At 33.7% G+C, this 22,340-nt stretch overlaps 1 protein-coding gene across 1 annotated transcript in view; it reads left to right on the forward strand.

The window, feature by feature from the left end:
• Positions 1-5,115: 5,115 nt before the first annotated feature.
• Si (sucrase-isomaltase) overlaps positions 5,116-22,340 on the forward strand; it is a 99,594-nt gene continuing 82,369 nt past the window's right edge. The window contains exons 1-3 of the mRNA XM_069991970.1: positions 5,116-5,126; positions 12,912-13,029; positions 16,142-16,269. Coding sequence (XP_069848071.1) covers positions 12,912-13,029; positions 16,142-16,269 — 246 coding nt within the window. The 5' untranslated portion in view covers positions 5,116-5,126. The remainder of the gene's footprint in view (positions 5,127-12,911; positions 13,030-16,141; positions 16,270-22,340) is intronic.

Genomic DNA, 22,340 nt, shown 5'->3' on the forward strand with positions numbered 1-22,340 from the left:
CATAGACAATACATCAATAAGACTGGCCTAGGAAAAAACCTAATTTGGAAAGCTTGCTAAGTAATTGTGGAATAAATAAATAAATCCAATTTTAAACCCAATTCTATCTCATAATTATTAATTCCTGGAAAATAGACCCTTCAGGTATTTGAGGTGAATTCAGATTGTATAGTAGAATAAGGTACTTACAATAAAATATAATTATTCTATAAAATAGTTTCAATTGACAAATTATTATTTTTATTTCTCTCTGGATTCTCTTCTATTTTTCCCTCTGGATTAATGTATGTATATATATATATATGAATAGTTATTATAATGTAGAGAAAGCTATGCATTATGAGGAACTTTATATTTCCATCTATGTGGCAAGTACTGAACACATATCCTGGTAAGTTCAAGAAAAGCTTAATTTTGGATACGTACCTGACTTATTTTGAGTTGTAAAATGAGTATCATTGTGATTCTAGTTTTCCATATTTTATACTGAACCCACCTTCTTAGTACTGTGAACAACAGAGTGTTTTGAGATATCATGTTGCTAAACCTGAGGGGTGGAAAAGTAGAATAGGACTGTTTGAGGAGAGATCAGCAGAGGAGAAGACAAGGGAGAAAGCACACAATGTCTACATATTATCAAGGATATTAGATGCATGTGTAAAAATGATATAACCAGACCCATTAAGATTGTCGAAATAGAAAGAAGAGGAGAAACTGGTCTTAAGAAAGGAATATTGAGGCTGAGTGCTGGTGGCTCATGCCTGTAATGCTAACTACTCAAGGGGCTTAGATCGACGGTCTGTTGTTCAAAGTCAGCCTAAGTAGGAAAGTCCATGAGACTCTTAACTCCAGTTATCACCAGAAAACTGGAAGTGGCACTGTGGCTCAAAGTAGTAGAATGCTAGCCTTTAGCAAAAGAGCTCAGGGACAGACCCCAAGTTCTTAGTTCAAGCCCTATGATGGAACAAAAAATGGAATAAAGATGAGGTGAATTTGATTAAAAAGTATATTAGAATCATCTTGTTTCTATCACAATTCAGCCACTTTATACAAGTACTTAATTTAAAGACATTGAAAGGCAGAAATTTTCTCAACTATGAATTGCACATGGAAAAGCTGATGCACTGTTCCTACTTACCTATTTTTTTTAATTTTTTGGTGCAGAGATTTTAGTTTGAAACCAGCAAGCCAGTAACAGCAAAAAGCAAAAAGTTCTATATCAATAGATTTTTGAAGATATATTATGTTTTCTGAAAGACCAGAACCCTTTACTTGATGTATACACATGGATTTCCTCTGAATCAGGATTACTTTATTATAATTCACAAAAGATAAGTAAAACCTAAAATTAACATCATGCTTGTGTGACTTTGCATAGAAGCTATAGATTGTCAGACATTCTGAAGTGGGTGGTAGGGAACACAATTATGAGTCTATTACTGAAACATTTTATATAATCCTTGTGAAACCCTAAGAGAGATTTATTAAGAACAAGAAATGCCTTCACTAGCCTGTGTTCTCCTGTACACTTTTAGGATAATTTTCTTATGATTTTAAAAAGACTGTTTCATAACCAGAGCCTTTATCATGTGGTACAAAATCAACAGTACATAATCAATGTACCAACCTTGCATCCACCTGCTAACACAGTCAGCATGGCAGAAATAGAAGTATCTTTCCTCCCTAGGACAGAGATAATTGTTCGTTAGAGCAAGAACATGGAAGAATGGTCATTAAGCTCTCCTGATGTGAGGAACAAGTCTATTACAGCTGCATAGGCTTTCTTGGTGCAACAACGTCTTGTTGTTTTGGACTCTTTCAGCTCCTTCTCTTAAAACTATTGTGAATAGGGCTGGGGTTTAAAGTTTGTATTGGAAGAGGGTGGATGCCATCTTAAGCAGAAATTTTGGTAGATCTATTTTGGATATGCAGTCTTACAGACAGCTTCATGATTTTCAAGTGATTTATATTTACATTTAGTTAAAATCCTCATGTAGTTACTGCTAGCTAATTAATAAGCTTTTGATCAGTAGGGTTATCAGTGTTAAAGAAGAAACTGAATACCTTTGTTTCACAGAGAACTTAAGTATCATGATCAAATTCTTTTCTGATTTGGAATTGAAAATTAATTCTATGGAATACAATGCAGTTTTCATCCATTACTCATACTAGTGAGAAATCACCCTACAGGAATTTAAAACAATAAATCTGTAAGTTGGTTTCAGGATTCTTGTTTTCCAAAGATATATTGCTTTATTGCATATAAAATATTTGCTTAAAAGTAGGTAAATCTCACAGTTTTAAAGGGGTCAGTTAAGATCAGATTAATCTCAAAGCAGTTGTAGTTATTTTATGTATATCAACTGTCACTTTTGAACTTTTGCTTCAAGAACAGTATATGTAAAAGCATTCTAAATACATCATTACCAGTTTGAAATACTAAAGATTTTGTATCAGAGAATTTAATATGTAAACAAGTATTTCATCTTTTCAGAGAGGTTTCACTGGAAGGTATTTCCTATAAATCAATAAGGTAATACTGTAAAGAAATGTAATTGTAGCCACTCTGTACAGTATTTTCACAATAAAAAAGAAAGCATTTATTCAACCCCCCCCAAAAGAAATTATTGAAAATGAAAATTCTTGGGACTATTTTGAGGGATGAGCTGTTTGTTCAGTATTTGCAATATTCATAACTAAAATTTCTCTCAGATGTTCATTTTCATTAGTTCTACTTACTGTGAATTTTATTAGGCTAATAATATCACAATGATGAAATAAAATATTCTTACATATTTCCTGATGGAAATTTGATAGTTATCACTATTTGCTAGTTACTTGTGGGAGATTAAAGGGTAAGTTTTAAATATTAATTTTCCTGGGGGGTTTCCAAGGACTTCGATTTGGAATACTGAACTCTTTCTCTTCTTTTTCTTTTTAATCTTCTCTATGGAATCTCATGAACTCAATAGTTTTAGACAATATAAATTTGTTTCTTACAATTATGAAATCTGAGAAGTAAGATTAAGTCACAAACACACTGGATGTTTTGTAAGGACTTGTTTTCTAGTTCACAGATGGAGCCTATAGGTTGTCTTCACAAGGTAAATGAGGTTCTTTCTCAGACTTTCTTTCTTTCTTTTTTCTTTCTTTCTTTCTTTCTTTCTTTCTTTCTTTCTTTCTTTCTTTCTTTCTTTCTTTCTTTCTTTCTTTCCTTCCTTCCTTCCTTCCTTTCTCTTTCTCTTTCTTTCTTTCTTTCTTTCTTTCTTTCTTTCTTTCTTTCTTTCTTTCTTTCTTTCTTTCTTTCTTTTTCCCTTTCTTCCTTTCTTTCCTTCTTTCTTCCTTTCTTTCCTTGCTTCCTTCCTTTCTTTCTTTCTTTCTTTCTTTCCATCCTTCCTTTCTTTCCTTTTTTCTTTTTTTCCTTCCTTCCTGCCTTTCTTGCTGTTCATGTTGACTCTCTGTTTATGCCCCAGTAACCTTTTAAAGAACCTCTTTTTTGGGGGTAAAGATTTCAATGTATACATCTTGCAGGGATATAAACATTCAGATCACACTTGAGTTCACTGTTCACATTTAAGAATAAATTTTTGCCCTGTGCTGTTGGTTCAAACCTGTAATCCTAGCTACTCAGGTGGATGAGATGTGAGGATCATGGTTCAAAGCCATCCTGGGCAGAAAAGTCCGTGAGACTCTTATCTCCAATTAACTACAAAAATAAAGAAGTGAAGCTGTGGCTCAAGTGGTAGACTGCCAGTGTTTAGCATAAAAGCTCAGGGACAGCACTCAGGTCCTGAGTTCAATCTGTAGCACCAACAGAGAGAGAGAGAGAGAGAGAGAGAGAGAGAGAGAGAGAGAGAGAGAGAGAGAGACAGAGACAGAGACAGAGACAGAGACAGAGACAGAGACAGAGACAGAGACAGAGACAGAGAGACAGAGAGACAGAGAGAGACAGAGACAGAGACAGAGACAGAGACAGAAAGACAAAAAGAAATTACATGCATGAATTCTAGTTTCATCCCACAGGCTGGAATTTTATTAAATGCAAAGCATGTAGAGCATGAGAAAGATACACATGTTGGCCAAATATTCAATAAAATTTAGATAACTATCAATAAGATGAATAAAAAGACAGAAGTTATTTTACTGGTAGTCACACCATGATCAACATATTTCTCTCAAATATATTGTAGCAAGAATTGACTTTTGGGTGTGTTGTGGTTTTTATGACCAATTATATCTCTTGCCTGCCTCTCTCCTGAACACAGAGTATGATCTACAGCAACTGGCTTGTTGAATTGCCCTTGCTAGTGCAATCATCCAATGAAGAGTCATTCTCTTCTGCAACCATATAGCACAAATCAAAACTCTATCATAAATCTCCAAATCCCTTTGATGAAGACACTCAGCTTTCCCCATTTCACTCCAGCTCTATTCCTGACAATCTAAGACTGGTGGATTTCTTAAATATTATTTTTATTTACTAAAAATTATTGTAAAGGTGATTTACAGAAAGGTTAGTTACATGTGTTGGGTAATGCGTATATTTATTTTGGAACAATGTCACCACTCCCTCACTATCTCCCAGTTTTTCCCCTCCCCACTTCCCTTCCCCTAGAGTAGTATAGTTCATTTCCAATGTAGTGTCCAGTGAGTGAGTTTTATTGCTGAATTGGTTCAACCTTTGTTCCACCATTTCTGTACTTCCCTTTCCCCTCCCCAAATCAGATAAAGTTATATACAAAACAAAGTTTACAGAAACTATAAACAACCACAGAAGGGAATAAGCCAAAGGATAAAAGGAACAAAAGAAAAGAAAAGAAAAGAAAAGAACCATGAACAGTACAACAAAAAAAAATCCTCTTCCTTCCATTTCTCGGAGTTCATTTCAATAAACTTCATTTTATATGATCTTCTGCATATAGCTATTGGGTCCTTGCGATCGTCTTCTAAGAATAGTCTCCTTTGTTTTCACTGTGTGAATGTTAGGATCCTGTTTAATGAATCATGTCCGGGTGTAATTTGACAAAGCAGAACAAGAGTACACATACAGCTGGCAGTCGCCAGGAGATCCCACTCTGGGTGCAAAGTAACTTTGTAGCCTGGTGAGTCAAGAAAAGCCAAGGAAGGTATGGATTTTCCCTCCCATGCTTTCAGTAAATAACAGAAAGCATAGAGAGTAAAAGTTAATAACAGCAACCATGGATAACTTTAATGGGGGATGAGCAAGGACAGGACTGTAATGAAACGGACATCGCTATGGAAGGAGAAAGTTGATCAAGAGTCCCCAGCACAGAGAGAGGATGGAAGACTCCCTCTGATGAGTGAGTGATGACTGATCATGTATCATACTGAGAAGATTCCATCTGGGATTTCTTCATGTACAAGCTTCAGCAAATAAAAGATTCTTCATTTCATTGGGAAATAATGAAAACAAAAGCTTCACATTGCAGGCTACAGTATCGGTAGAAACATGAACAAAAGAGAATTGCGTATGGGATATTGAGGGGCAAATTCTTTATGCATATTGGGGAAAAGAAAAGAAACTGAAAATATAGAGCCTGCATGACTCTGAGGAAAGTGAGATATTGATTGAGCCAGTAAGAATGGTTTGAGAGAGTTGAGAGAATATGATTTTAGTTCTGCTGAAAATGAGTTATCTCAAAACTTGAGTCTGTTGTTTGTGAAACTAGTCAGATCTAGAGAATAAAATCTGTAGATTCACCAGTCTCATTGATAAGGGAGAAATTTTATAATGTTATCTACAATTGTCAATCTTCTGGAAACTTTTCACATAATATATCCTTTTTTTCTTGTCCCAGTTGATATTGGTCTTTAGTTTCTTACTTTTTTCCCCTCCTCCTCCTGCTTCATGCTCATCCTCTTCCTATTTTCTCATCTTTGTCCCATTCTTTTTATTTTCTTTCTCCCCTTTCATTTCTTCCAATGCATCCTCTGAGCTTTGGCTGCCTCTTTAAAATGACTATCTGCACCTACATCTGTCTCCTAGAAATAACTCAATTTGGCAATCTCAAGGGCCTCCATCCTATGCTCTCTTCTTGCCCTCTATGGTCATTTACATTCTGTGGTTTACTTTTTTTTTGCACAGTTATCTGAAAGCAATAGGAATATTTGATGACCTACTGATTGGAAAAATACTTCTTTAATCTATTGGTGGCCCAGCACCATTAGAAATGAGCATATAATTTACAATACTCTATAAATGTTAACACTAAGTACATCTTTGATATTTGCGATTTTACCACCTGATGTTTGGAATTCAGAAATTTAAGTTAAAATGTTTCAATACAACACAATCCAAAATGAGCAGTTCAGCAGAAATCTGCTTTGATTATAGTAGGTGTCAATCATCCATTATTCCATTTTACTCCTGCTGTTTGTTATTTTTCTACCTACTACAATTTAGGAGTTATTTTGCTTTATGCAGCTTTGAAAACATCACAGAGCTTTATATGTTAATGGGAAATTTAAAAGATCATCTTATTGAATATAAACACTATCATTTTAAGTTAAATGAATTTCTTTATAATTATAATTGTTTTTCCTTTGTGTTTGAATAACTTTTACATGATGTGTTGAAAATGTTTATTAGCTTACATTAGTAATACAGAAGGGGGCTTCATTGCTACCTTTCTACTTTTTATAATATGTTCCAATCAATCTCACTTTCTCTGTGATTCTCCCTTGCCCTCTCCTCCTTTGCTTTTCATAATAGATTTGTTTGAAATTACTTTCAAAATATCTGTGAAAATATTGGTCCTTTATTGGTTGTTATCCATTAGTAAAATTAGAACTATGTGGGGCAAAGAATGGAGCTATGTATAATGTTAACATTTATCTATATTTATCTCATTTCTATCAACTATATGTGTTTCATCTAGTTTCAGTGTCCAACTAGTCACTGATACCATGGAGAAACTGGATGGACTATTATGTATTGGTGTTGCCTGTTGTAACCTATGACACTCATATCTTCTGCGTGGAGATGTTAGTAGAGTTGCTAGCTTTTCCACAAATAGAAGTATTTGGCCTAGGAGTAGAGAAGAGATTACTCGTAAGTTCTAATAACTGAGATGAGTTTTCTGAGAATTTCACTGGGGCCTCTTTATGGATATTGTCATCTGTTTTCTAGATAACTGGAGATCCTCTCTTTTGCCCACAAACATGTAGTCATGTAGGCATTCTGGTATGGCCTTTTCTTATACTTGTGTTCAAGCATGAGTTCATCTCTGTGCAATTGCATCATTTTCATATTTATATATATTTGAAAAATTGCTAATGGAATGTGTGGCACAATCTGAGTGCTTTTCTGAGTGAAACTGGACTTTGTTATAGATAGCAAAGCCCTGACACCTGAGAGAACCATAATATCCTCAGTGATCCTGTGACTAGGCAGGCTATTATTATTTAAAGACTTTGTGCATGAAGAAAAGTATGCTTAAATATGCAAACAAATCTGCCCATGGTTTTTTTATGTATCCCCAAGTACCATTTTATACCCAGATCTTCTATTTCAAATCTTTTGCTTTTAAAAATTGTGCCTACTTAACTGAGAATTGTTAGAATATAAATTCTTTTTATTCTAGGAATCCAGGGAATGTTCCTCAATACAATAAAGGTGGTATATGACAAACCTACAGCCAGCATTATACTTAATGGTGAAAAACTATAACCATTTCCTCTTAACGCAGGAATGAGACAAGGATGTCCACTCTCTCCATTTCTCTTCAATTTAATATTAGAATGCCTAACTACAGCAATAAGACAAGATGCAAACACAAAAGGGATCCAAATAAGGAAAGATGAAGTAAAACTCTTCTTCTTTGCAGATGATATGATCTTGTATTTAAAAAATCCTGTGGACTCCACTCCCAAATTACTCAAGCTGATTCAAAACTTTGGCAAAGTAGCAGGGTATAAAATTAACCCTCAAAAATCAATGGCTTTTCTATATGCCAACAATGCAAAAAGCATGGCTGAAATCAGGAAAGCAACTCCATTCATAACAGCCTCACAAAAAATAAAATACCTAGGAATTAACTTAACCAACGAAGTGAAGCACCTCTGTGATGAAAACTTTTAAAACCTGAAAAAGGAAATCAAAACAGGGCTTAGAAAGCTCCCATGCTCCTGGATTGGAAGGATCAACATAGTGAAAATGGCAATACTTCCCAAGGCTATCTACAGATTCAATGCGATACCTATCAATATTCCAACCTCATTCTTCAAGGAAATAGAAGAGGCAATCCAAAAATTCATATGGAACAATAAAAGACCCCAAATAGCAAAAATGATTTTTTAAAAACTTCTTTATTTTATTTTGTTTTTTGAGTGCTGGTACTGGAGTTTGAACTTAGGGCTTCATAGTCTTGTTCAGATTTTACCACTCAAGGCTGGCTCTCTACCACTGAAACCACACCTCCACTTCTACCTTATTTTTTGTTGGTTAATTGGCAACCAGAGTCTCTGGATGTTGTCTGCCTGGGCTGACTTTCAAGCACAACACTCAAATATCTACCTCCTAAGTAGGTAGGATTATTGGTGTGAGCTACTGTTCCATAAGACTTTTTTATACAATTTTAAAAACATTGTTATTTTATTGTAAAGATGCTGTAGAGAGGAGTTACAGTTACATATGTTAGGTAATGAGAACATTCCTTGTCAAGCATTGTTACCCCCTCCTTTTCTCTCCTATTATCCATATGATTTTTAATAGTTAAATTTTTGTGTTATACATAATAAATAGATAAAAGTGATTGACTTGTTTCTGACTTAGTTAAGGGCATATATGACTTTCTTGTTAGGAACTTGGTCAACTATAGGGTTAATAAGAAGACAGTTGTCTTTTGCTTCAATATTAGTACTTATGTAACATCATCCTATTTTGTGTTTCACCAGAATGAATTTGATTTTAAAAATGTTACCACACAAATGAATATGAAGAAGAAAAGAATATAATCAAGTGGACAAGAAAGAGATCTACAACTTTAGAGCAGAGAAAGTAGAAGGTCCAATCATCATATACATCTATACCACCTGTTGGGTTATTTTAATATGTATGATTTAGGCTAAGTGGACTGTGTTTGATCTTCAGTTTCTGGAAATCTTTTTCTTATTTTATATCTTTCAAGTACATTTCCAATTTTCAGTGAGAACTTAAATTTCACACAACATAAAACAGTTAAGAGTATTAAAAAATCCCCAAAGAAATATAGATTTGCAAAGAGCAAAAACAATTGAAATAATTACTTTGCAGGTTCTTAAGGTAATTCTTAGCTTCTAGAAATAAAAATCTATTTAAGAGCCCAGTTATTAATTAACTTAGATTCTCAGAGAGGAATATTTATAAAACTCCTTTAAGGATTAAGGCTTTTAACAGTTTCATATTGAGCAGATGTATATTAAAAATTGATAGGCTAGTGAGGGTGCAATATAACTTTATGAGTAGGTCAATATATACCTGGCAATTTCCTTTAATCATTATTGTAAGAGCCTTACCCAACTCCAGCACAACATAGCAAATAGACCAGGCTATGAAACAAGGTAAGCCTGTGGATTTTTCTCTATCACTTCCTTTATGTGTGTAAATAACTATGTCTTGCCTTGGTTCACATTACCTATAGTCTTACCTCTAATTGTAAGTAGTAAAATAATATATTTAAGTTGACATTTTAAATATATAGTCCTTTATACTAAAACTAGAGGATGAAAAGTCTAATTTTTAAGAATATGAGAACATTTTCTTCACTCAATTCAGCAGTATAAATTTTGTCAAACATAAGCAGCATCTTGGCAGGTTTTGTTTAGATGTTTAATGTAAAGGAATATATGATTGGAAAATATTCTTTTGAAAAGTGAAAGGATACGGTATAATGAAGTATATTTGAGAATCTATATAGATAGTGTAGAATGCCACATGTCTAGTATTAATAGTATCTGTTAGGTATTTTTACCTTTAGAATGATCTTTAAGTAGTTCTACCTAGGAGTTAGCATCCAGCAAATCAATTCATGAATATAGTGCATCATGATGAACATTATTCATTTCATCATTCTTCCCCATACCATCCCAACCCTACTCCTCCTCTCAATTTTCTCAACTGTGTTGGCTATTTACTGAATTTTGATTCAGTTTTTCCCCTTCATCTATTCATTTTTCTAAGATCAGTCATCAAGCTACCATCTAATAAAATCAAACTCATTTTTAATATAGCAAATCAACTGATAGTTTTCCCCCAAAAGTTTTACTTATAATTACTATTATCTAAAATATGATCACTGTAATTACCATGTACAGCAAATAGATAATTTCAGCAGTGCTTTGTTTGTAATTATTCATATGAATGTTTTAAGTCTGGTCCATGAACTTTTTCTGATTTTTCTTGGTAAAAAAGGGTTTGTATCACGATAGTATGCATTATTTTTTACTTTGCTTTGTTAAATGAAAAGCACAATCCTCTTTATTGCTTTCTTGAGTCCAAAGTAGGACATCATTCTGAGGAAAACTTGTACTTTCTCAAAGTGAAACATTAACTATGACCAAATTACTACTCATTGAACATTGTGAGCAACTAGGTTTCATTGTTTAAAAAGCTTCCTGTAGAACATTTTGCTTACAGTTGTCTGTACCTTTTTACTAATTCTAATGTCTTTGAATGTAACTGATATAATAGACATTTTTATAGTCAAACCAAATGCTGTTCTCCAATACTTCCTAATAACTGCTATTAAACATTAAGCCGGAGGTGAGTACCAGTGATGGCTCATGTCTGTAATCCTAGCTACTCTGGAGGCTGAGATGTGAGGATCATAGCCCATCGAGGCAGAAAAGTATATGTGACTCATATTTCCAGTTATCCAGCAAAAGGCTACAAGTGGAGCTGTGGCTCAAGTGGTAGAGTGCTAGCCTTGGGATTAAAGAGGTCAGGGACAGCAGCAAGCTCCAGGCACTGGCACCAAAACAAAGCAAAACAAAACAAAATTCTTGATTATAGCCATTCTAACTGGGAGGAAAATTACATTAAGTGAAGTAAGCCAGGCCCAAAGAAACAGGTCACATGATTTCCCTTATTTGTAATAACTAGTATATGTCTGGGACAAGCAGAAAAGCTCAGACAAGATGATGTTAAGCAAAATGATCCCCAAGATAGAGACACAAGTGTTTTTTTTCTTCCTTGCTATTTTCTAACCTATTTATAAGGTACCATGTGAATTTTTTTTGTTGCTTTGTATGTCCCTCCTCCATGGTATAACCCCTCTTTTCATTGTAGTTAATGTTGGTATAATTTGGGAAGGGGAAAGGAAAAAACAAAATGCTTAAATAGGGATACAGTTTGACCCATTGTAACAATGAGATGTACAAGACACTATGTCGAAAAATGAACTTTACAATTTAGGCGCAGTGTGAAGGAGGGTGTGTAGTTGTGGAGATGGGAGGAAAGGGATGGTAGAGGAAAAACAAAGAAGGAAGCAAGAATGCTGGATAAGAAATGTACTCAGTACCTTGCTTATGTAACTGTAACCCCTCTGGACAGTATTTTCACAATAAAAATCTTATTTAAAAAAAATCCTGGGCATATTTCTACCACTGTCCATCCACATTCATAGTTCTTTTTATTAGGACTGTGACAATCTAGTGACAAACACTGGCACAGACATGAATAACTTGCTTGTGTGTGGTAAAATGGAGAAAGGATAAATTAATTCTGCTCCTAAGACTGGGAATGGGAGCACAGAGGAAGTAATTTGAACTCAGCTGAGTCCGTGTTGAGTGGTCCAATGAAGATGTAGCAGCCAGCAAGACTGTTTCATGCTATGCAAAAATACATGGTAGGATTAGGGACAGGATAGGCGAATATTTCTGAAATTGCTTGAAGCTAGAAATCACTACGGTTTACTGAGTGACAGAAAAAGAGGTTTCAAGTTGTATAACCTGAATCCAATAACCAACCCAGGACTACAGCGAGGAAAAAATACACAAAACTAACAATTTTAAAAAAATATATGTCATGGGAATTCTATGCAGATATATGCCAAAACACTAGAAATCCATGGAGACTTTATGAGTAGGAAAAAATTGGTCTCTGTACCCCAAATTAAATTATGAAAAGTTAATTATCATGGAAGAGTTCTTTGTTAATCTACAGCTAGGTATCTTTTGTGTGCTCCCTCAAATGCGTAGTGTTCTCCAAATAAATATGATTTAGATGTGTGTTTGTATGTGCATTTTATTTGCTAGCTTTTTTTCAAAGAGCTGATGGTCACAGTGGAGAAAACGTTCTAAAATATAACAATAAGTCCCAAATGTATATGCTATTTACAATCATTTATATTTGCATTTCTTTCCACAGTATTGCTGTATAACAACAGAATTTGAAATGGATCCACATCACTTAGAATAGCAGCTGAGTTATTTCATTCTGAAATATAATTTATTCCCTCTTGGTTTAACATTTCTAATCAGAAAATTGTGCTAAGAGCACAGGTTTCACAGAATTACGGGTGACAACTAAGGTGCATAGGACACATAAAGAATTTCTTTATTTTGAGAAGTGCTTTAAAACGAGTACAAGAAAGCTTAGCTTGGGAAATCTCTCTCCTTGATTTTTCCATGTTCAGATAATCATGTGACATGCATGGATATAGCATTTCTTTTCAAATTGTCTATGTTGCTTATGCTTTGTTCATTGTGTACTGTTTTAGTTATGTTAATAAAGCTATCCCCAGTTCTGTTTGCACTGTATATATATTGTATATACAATATCATATATAACACTATAGTCAATATAACATATAACATTTAATATAAAATATATATACAGTTATCTACTTAATTGTGATTGAGGATAATTATGTATTTTACACCTAAACACAGTTTTTTTTTCTTTTCCTTAGATGGCAAGAAAGAAATTTAGTGGACTGGAAATCTCTCTGATTGTCCTGTTTCTGATAGTTACTATAATAGCTGTGGCTCTAGTTATTGTTCTAGCAACCAAGACACCTGCTGTTGAAGGTAAGCAATGTAGGAATTCTCTACCAATATAGTAAGATTAAGTTAACTCAATAATTATTACAGATTTAAAGAAATTAGCCCTGATGGATGAACTACGTAGAATTGTGTAGTAGTAGATATCTCTATCTTTGTACCTTGAGAAACAGAAGAGATTAAAGGAACAGAAGGTTTAACACTGTGGAATAATTGCCCATTGTAACCAATGAGATTATTTCCATTAGTGGGAGAAACCCAGGTTTCGAATATGGCTTGAAGAAATTTACAAAGTATGCTGGGAATGAGGCCAATTTGGTTTCTTTTTTCAGATATTTCAGAGAGAGGTTTTATGATAACAGGAAGTCAAGGGTAGGTGAAGTACAGCAAGAGGTGCTCAATTAACTTTTTCCCCATAATATTTATGTCATAATTTAGAAATACTAAATCTCCTGAATTACTGAATCACTTCTTCTTTCTCTCATGACCAAATCAGAATTGGAAAGAATGGGAAACATTCTGTTCCATTCTGTCTAACTGTGCTTAGCAATTTATGTGGCCTTTATTGATTTGTCTTTTTCCAGTACAGGATAATTCACTATATAGTAAACACTTAAGTTTATCTTGCACACAGATTGCTTTAATATTCTTCCTTACATAGAGTTGAGTTCAATGTTTCAATTATTTCTTCAGGTATTTATTCACTGCTTAATATTCTCTTCCAAGCAATTTCCCCTTTCTACTTTTTTTTGGTCTAATTTTCACCCCTTTATAGTTTGGTGCTTCTTTATCTCCTTTTATTCATCTATAAAATACAAGTTGTCAATGCACTGTGAACGTGCATTTTGTACCTTTTATATCCTGTTAAAAGGCTGCCAGGACCCCTGGAAATGTGTTTCGTCTTCCTGAAAAGTTGCCAAGGATTTATACAGTGATGTGGTTATCCTCTCTTGCCCCAGTAAATGATTTTCATAAATTCTATCTTTTAGCTATATCATTACTTTTCAGTATCAGTGTGAATTACACAGAGACACAATGCTTAATAAAACAATATTCTAATTATGAAAAAGTTTTGGAAAGAGCAAAGCCTACTAAAATAACATTTTATATTCTTTTTTAAAATTTTATTTATTTATTTATTTTTACTGTGAAAATACCATACAGAGGGGTTACAACTACATGGGCAAGATAATGAGTACATTTCTTATCAAGCATTGTTGCCTCCTCTTTTGTTTCCCCTTCCCATCCCTTCCCATTTCCCAGGGCAGCTCCTCCCCCCTCAAAGTTGTAAAGTTCATTTTTCAACATAACCACTTATACATCTCATTGTTGCAATGGGTCCACCTGTATCCCTTTTTAAACGATTTGTTTTGGCCCTTCTCCTCCACAAATTATACCAACATCAAATACAGTGAAAGTAAGGGTTATACTGTGGGGGAGGAACATACAAAACAACAAAGAAATCATCTTATAAATATGTTAGAAGCACTTAATACATTTTTTCCAAGTCTTTCCATGTCCTAACAAATGGGGCAATGTCATTCTATCTGATGGAGGTATAGAATTCCATTGTGTATATGCTTTCACTGTATTTGATGCTGGCATAATTTGTGGAGGGCCAGGGAAAAAACAAATCGTTTAAATAGGGATACAGGTGGACCCATTACAACACTGAGATGTACAAGACGTTATTTCGAAAAACGAACTTTACAATTTTGGCTGAGGGGTGGGGGGGAGGAGGGGGAGATGGGAGATGGGAAGGGATGGGAAGGGGAAACAAAGGAGGAGGTAACAATGCTTGATAAGAAATGTACTCATTACCTTGCCCATGTAATTGTAACCCCTCTATACGGTATTTTCACTATATATATATATATATATATATATATATATATATATGTGTGTGTGTGTATATATACATATATATATTATGTATATATATATAAAAGAAACAATACACTAAATAAAAGAAGTCAGACATGAAAGGTTAAAAAAAGTTAAAAAAAAGTTAGAAACAATCCCATGAAAGGAAAAAAATTTGAAAAGTTATCTTGGGGTTTATTTCACCTAACATCAACTTATCTGATCTTTTCTGCTTGACTCATACATATACTTGATATTGCAAATAAGGGAAACCATGGGACCTATGTTTCTTTGGGCTTGGCTTACTTCACTTAATATAATTTTTTCCAAGTCTTTCCATTTCCTAACAAATGGGGCAATGTCATTCTTTCTGATGGAGGCATAGAATTCCATTGTGTATATATAGCACATTTCTTGATCCATTCATCTACTGAGGGGCATCTGGGTTGGTTCCATATCTTAGCTATAGTAAATAATGCTGCAATAAACATAGTTGTGCTGATAGCTTTAGTATGGTCTTGTTTGTGATCCTTTGGGTAAATGCCCAAAAATGGTATTGCTGGGTCATAAGATTGTTCTTAGGTTTTGATATCAAAGACTAGTTGACTGTTTTTGATGTCCAGGGCTTATGTTTGTGAGACTTCTTTATTAGTATATTTTTAAATCATTCTAATTATAAATATGTTCTTTCAATATAGACAATCCTTATTTGCAATAACTAGTATATGTCTGAGACAAACAGAAAAGGTCAGATAAGATGATGTTAGGTAAAACTAACCCCAAGATAAGGACACAAGTGGTTTTATCTTTCTTGCTATTGTTTTTAACGTATTAATAAGGTAATTTTTTGTTCCTTTTTATGTCCCTCCCCCATGGTATAGCCCCTGTTTTCACTGTATTTGATGTTGGTGTAATTTGTGGAGGGGAAGGGAAAAAACAAATTGTTTAAATAGGGGTACAGGTGGACTCATTGCAACAATGATGTGTACAAGATGCTATGTCAAAAAACGAACTTTACAACTTTGGTGGGGGAGAGGGGGTAATGGGGAGGGGTATGTAATTATGAAGATGGGAGGGCAGGGACGGTAGAGGAAAAACAAAGGAGGAGGCAACAATGCTTGATAAGAAATGTACTCACTGCCTTGCTCATGAAATTGTAACCCCTCTATATGGTATTTTCACAATAAAACGCTTATTAAAAAACATAGACAATCCATTGCTTGAAAAATCTGTAGAAAATAATAACATGTCTCACTTTTACTCTTCTTTTCTCCAGTATTAGATACACCTACTTCAACTCCAGCCACCACTGCCAGTCCTTCTGGTTCAGGAAAATGTCCTGCTGAGTTAAATGATCTCACCAATACGAGGATCAATTGCATTCCAGAACAATTCCCAACACAGGTCTGTATGAGCATTCGGAACATTTCCCTGGGCATGCGCAATAGCTTATTGTTATCGTTTCTTAATATTGGATAATATCCTATTTTTAAAGTTCTACACAAAAATCAAGCTGCGTGAGTCTTTTTATGGTAGCCCTTTGAAAGGAGGTAATACATAAGTGAAATCACTGGACTTGCATTTCTCAATTTCTGCTCGTTCGAATTAATAAGTTAATATTCATCATGCTTAACAGGATCTTGATGTCCACAACTTTCATGAAATTCTGATCTCTCTTATCTTCTCAAAGATAGCATACACTTTCATCAGTGTTCAAATATATCTGCTGCATTCCAATGTCTGTCTCTCAATATAAGATTTGTAATGATACTATTAAGAAATATTACACTCATTATTTTTAATTATCTATTTTGTTTCTTACCCAGGATTGAACTCAGGGCCTCATACTTTCATTTATCTTTTAGCTCAAGGTTGTGCACTACCATTTGGGCTATGTCTCATTTCTGGCTTTTACCTGTTAATTGGAGATAAAGGCCAATCAGATTTGTCTGGTTGGTCTGGCTTTGAATCTCAATCCTCAGAACTCAGCCTCCTTAATAGTAGTATTACGGGCAGCAGGCACAGGCATCCAGCTTCAAATTCACTGGGGAGAAGAGTGTTAAGCAGAGCTGACTCTATTCATGTCACCTTAAATTGGCTCTTTAATTTTTTTTAAATTTAATTTAATTTTATTTGTGAACATACAGTACAGAGGGGTTACAATTACATGGGCAGGATAATGCGTACATTTCTTACCAAGCATTGCACCCTCCTCCTTTGGTTTACCCTTCACATCCCTTCCCAGCCTTCCCCCTCCTCCCCAATCCCAATCCTTCTCCTTCCCCCCCCTTCTCCCCCCCCCCCCCCCCCGCACCGACGTTGTAAAGCTCGTTTTGGACATGACAACTTGTACTTCTCATTGTTGCAACAGGTCCACCTGTATCCTTAAACAACTGGTTTTTCCCCATCTCCTCCACAAGTTATACTGACATCAAATATAGTGAAAGCAGGGGTTATACTGTGGGGGAGGGACATACAAAGCAACAAAGAGATAATCTTATAAATGCGTTAGAAACAAATGCATGAAAGAAAAAAACATTAAAATACATATCTAAGGGTTCATTTTCCTGACCTCACATTATCTGACCTTTTCCGCTTGACTCATCCATATACTAGATATTGCAAATAAGGGAAACCATGGGACCTATGTTTCTTTGGGCCTGGCTTACTTCACTTAATATAATTTTTTCCAAGTTTTTCCATTTGGCTCTTTAATTTTTAACTCACGATAATCTTTATGGGAACATAAGTGAATAGATGTTGCATTTTTCTTTCATGTCTACCTTTTGACGATTTCTAGAATATGTGTGTTTAAAACTCACCTTTGTTGGTTCCTCCCATTATGCAGTGAACAACTACATGAACATTAAGATTTCTAGCCTACCTTTGTGACATAACAGTAAACACATAATATTCTGATTAATATGATACAGACAATTTTCAATAGGTTTGATTTTCCATAGGAAACAGTAGAAAAGAGTAGGTTTGGGAAATTACCCACAGGGAAAATACTTGAATAACAGTATTTACGGAGATACATGGAGGAAAGTAACCAGATAGTCTTTCAAATAACACTTCCTCAAGAAATGATTGAGGCCTATCACAGAATTTATTAGAAACAATTTATGTCACCAGAATTATGTTACAAGAATCTTAGAGGGAAACATTACAGGTCATTGATCTAGTTTTAATGTCTACTTTAGCTTTTTCATTCTAAACTCTTAGTTTGCTGAAGAATATAGGCAATATAACGCAAATGAAACCACAGCAAATATACTTTCTTATGACATCTAAAACAACATTGAGAGCTTATTTTAAAAGTGCAACTTTGGATATCTAAAATAAATAGTTTTTCATACCTCTTATGTGTGTATGACAAGACATTTACCACTGAGCTACAGTCACAAATTTCAAGTGAAATGAAATGGTGTCTTGGGATTTTTAATTAGACGACATGGAATTGGGCAAAATAATTTAAATGAGAGTCTAATGCTTCATCTACTAGATTTTTGACTTTTATGAGAACTTTTAAAGTTTTCAAACACTGAATGAATATGTCAGAGTCGGTCTACCAGTTACTGGAATATGAAAAGTGTGTGCACTGTCCAATGTCTGCTTTGGTCCATGAAGTACTGGTCATTGCTCATTAACCAGCAGCATGCAACTTTTTCTTAATAGATAATTTTACATGTTAACTTCTTTGCTATGGAATACTGATTAAAACTCCATGATGAGTAAGTGAAAAATAATTAGGACTTGTCTTAATTAGGAAGAGGGAATACACATTTTGGTGGCTTTTTCTGTTTGAAGATATCTTATGAATTTCAAATGCAATTTCAAACTCTTAGGTTCACTTTTTATGCTTTTGCTTAGACTTACAGACCTTCAATAATATAGTCATACTAAATCATTGAAAGATTTTTAAAAACACATTGAATATTCACTTTTCATCATTTCAAGCTATCATGTAAAGGAATGATTTATTATTTAAAGATAACAAATAGGGGTAAAAATAGATGTTATAGATATAGGTAATGCAGCTCCAAGTAGATACATACATATACATATATCAAATATATCTTGTCTTGGAAATTATATAATATTAATCACATTTTTCTTGATTTTTAAATGTATGAAGATGATCAAGGTAGCAACAGTACTTAAAAAAGAAAAATTGATTAAATTTTAATATAAAATTATTGTTTTATTTAGATAATATGTAGGTGTGTATGAACTGTATAAATTGTACTGAGATATTTTGATACATGCATATGTTGTTCTTTGAATATGCTCACCCTGTTGATTAGTTGTCATTCCAATTTTGTTTTGTACTTTTGTTTTAAATATAGTGAGTTTCACTATGTCATTTTCATACAAAAGGTAGTAGATTTTTGGACATATTCACCACTAGGCACTTCCTTGCTCACCCTCCCTGGTCATTTTAGTTGATTCCTCACAATAGCTCTGCTTTTACATTCATGTTGCATTATGTTTTCTTTTAGGTCTAGATTCCACATATGAGAAAAACGTGTGGTATTTGTCTTTCTGCACTTGGCTTATCTCATTCAACATGATCATCTCCAGCTCCACCCATTTCCCAGAAAATGACATAAATTAATATTTCTTTATGGCTCAAAAATACTCCATCATGTATTTAATACACCACATTTCCTTTCTCCAATCATTTGTTGATGGATATTCAGGCTGATCCCATAGTTCAGCTATTGTGAATAGTGATGTAATAAATATGGTGTTCTGAATCTCTGTTGTATGTTGACTTAACTTCCTTCAGATACATGATCCCAAATTATATAGCAGAATATATATATGATATATGATGAGTATATGTAATATACAATGATATTACATATTATATTATATGTTATATATTATATAAGATATAATATGATATAATATACACATTTTATATATCATATTGTTATATTTTTAATATAATTATGAATTATATTTATACAAATTATACAAATGTATTGCATGATATATATGTATAATAATATGTATAATATAATATGTACATTATATTATAAATTATATATTATATAACATATATATTTAATACATATATGTTTAACAAATATAAGTTTATATATATATATATATTTTTTTGGAAGTGAGCTCAATTGTCTGATTCTGTGCCATTTTCCATTTACAAGCTTCCTTTCTTTGTTTAGTAGAGTCCACTGGTTGCCAAAAGAATCTTTCAACTCTTGGGCTGAGTTAATTCTAATTTCTCCATAGGCCACCCAGTTTGTTTCTCTAAGTTCAAAGTCTAGATTCCTACAGAGTTGCTTTCTTGTGTTCATGGTCTATAGAAAGTTACCTCTTTATGTGTTCTCATACGCCATCTCCTCTATGAGCACCCTGAAAGGGAATGATTGCACTAGATCTATTTCTTTTCTCAGAAAGACAGTAGTGCTATTAGATTTAGGATATAACTATATGAACTTCGAAACTTAATTATTTTTTTCAATGACACATTCTCAAATAGCATCATATTAGGGTTCACAGTTTCCATATAGAGATTTGAGAGGACTTGATTTGGGAAATAACACTGAGTAAAACCTAGGTATATTTTATATGTGATCCTTTGTGTACATTGCAATGCAGTATATGTAGATACTCATGCACATACATACAAAAATAAAATACAAAACTTATTGCATTTTACCTACCAGCAGAATTTGTTGAGATCACATATTAATGATTACTTGGTTTTAAAAAATTATTTTGCAAACGTAGCATAAGAAATGAACAGACGAAGGACAGATGCTGGTGACTCAGCTAGCCGATAATCCTGGATGTAATACTGTAATCCAGGTTCCTTTGATCCTGGTTCAAAACAAGCCCAGGCAGAAAAGTCCATGAGAATTAATTTGCAATTACCCAGCAAAATGCTAGAATGTAGGCATGGCTCAGGTGGTAAAGTGCCAGCTGTGAAACAAGGCAAATTGAATAAGCTTGTTAAGTTCAGGGGTCAGACAAAGGTTAACTGTACAATTGATCTGTTAATTAATCAATCAATCAATCAATCAATCAATCAATGATAGATGATGAATTAACATCATAAAAGTTACTAAAGTTTTGAAAAATATAAACATAAGTAAGCACAGAAAGGAACTTCAAATATGTACAAAGTTAACTAAAACTCATAAAATTTTATTTATTTCTTTATAGTTAAATAACTTGAATAATGTATTTTTACTAATACTTGGGCAGATTTTTTTTTAATTTTTAAAGTTTGTATCAAACAACAAACTTTAGGTCTAAAGTAGTAAATTACTACCTTAATATAAATGTGTGAAATTGTAAATAAGGGCTATATGCTCAACAATTTGATTGGAACATATATATATATATATACATATATATGTATATATTTAAACTAATAAAATGTCCTCCCAAACTTTGTGTTCCCCTGGGAACCCAGAATATGACTTTGTTTGCAAGGAGGGGTTATGCAGCTTTAATACCTTAACATGAATTCACACTAGATTAAGGTATTCCTAAAAAAATGTCTGCCCTAAATATATCTGGCGTCTTGATAAGTGGAGCAAGCACGCAGAGACAGAGAGGAAAGCCACGCAGTGTTGGAAGCAGAGACGAGAGATGATTCCAAATCCAGGGTGGCCAACTTCAATAGAGGCCAAAGAAGGCAGGAACAGACCAGTTTGTCTTCTGCATACTTTTGAATTCAGACTTCTAACTTGTAGAATTGAGAGATAATTCATTTCTGTGGATTCATGCTACAGTTCTTCATAGATGTTGTGTAGCTCTAGGAAGACAAATTTAAAATATAGAGCATATTTTGAGAAATTTACAGTGTATCTTTTTCTATTTTTATTTCTTCAAAATGTGGTTTAAATATCTTGTATTTCTTTTATCTATTAATTAATTAATGCTGAGATATAGCTCCACTTGAAGCTTTTCTTTTTATTCTTAATCAAAGATGAGATTTTTCTGGCCTTTTCTGCGTGTGTTTGTGTTGAACCTTGATCCTCAGATCTCTGCCTCCCAAGTAGCTAGGATTACAGGCATCCTGTTTTTAAGCACATGTGTATTTTACACAATTGTAATTCTGTATCTTTTAAAGTGATCATGTCTTTTCTAGTTCAATCTTTTTGTTGTGTGTTAGCATTAAAAATGCCTTCACAAAATTTCTGTAAATAATTTTATGGAGCTATATTTTGTATCATGAAGAATATTAACATAAGCTGCAGAGTTACCTAGAGTTAAAAATTGCCCAATTAGTGGTCTCACATACTTGAAGGTCTGACAGGAAGCAGCCATCCAGAATGGGCAGATGGAATAGTAATAATTTTTCTAATGTAAATGCAGGTGTGTGTCTCTGTGGTGTAACTGAACCCATTTTAATTTAATGGTTAAACAGGAGAGAGATTAAAGTGTGCTTTCACATGATGAAAATTAGAGGTTTTTAATTTAGTTTTAAAGATAAA

This window comes from Dipodomys merriami, unplaced genomic scaffold, assembly GCF_024711535.1.
Source record: "Dipodomys merriami isolate MVZ:Mamm:240054 unplaced genomic scaffold, mDipMer1.0.p SCAF_40, whole genome shotgun sequence".
Lineage (NCBI taxonomy): Eukaryota > Metazoa > Chordata > Mammalia > Rodentia > Heteromyidae > Dipodomys > Dipodomys merriami.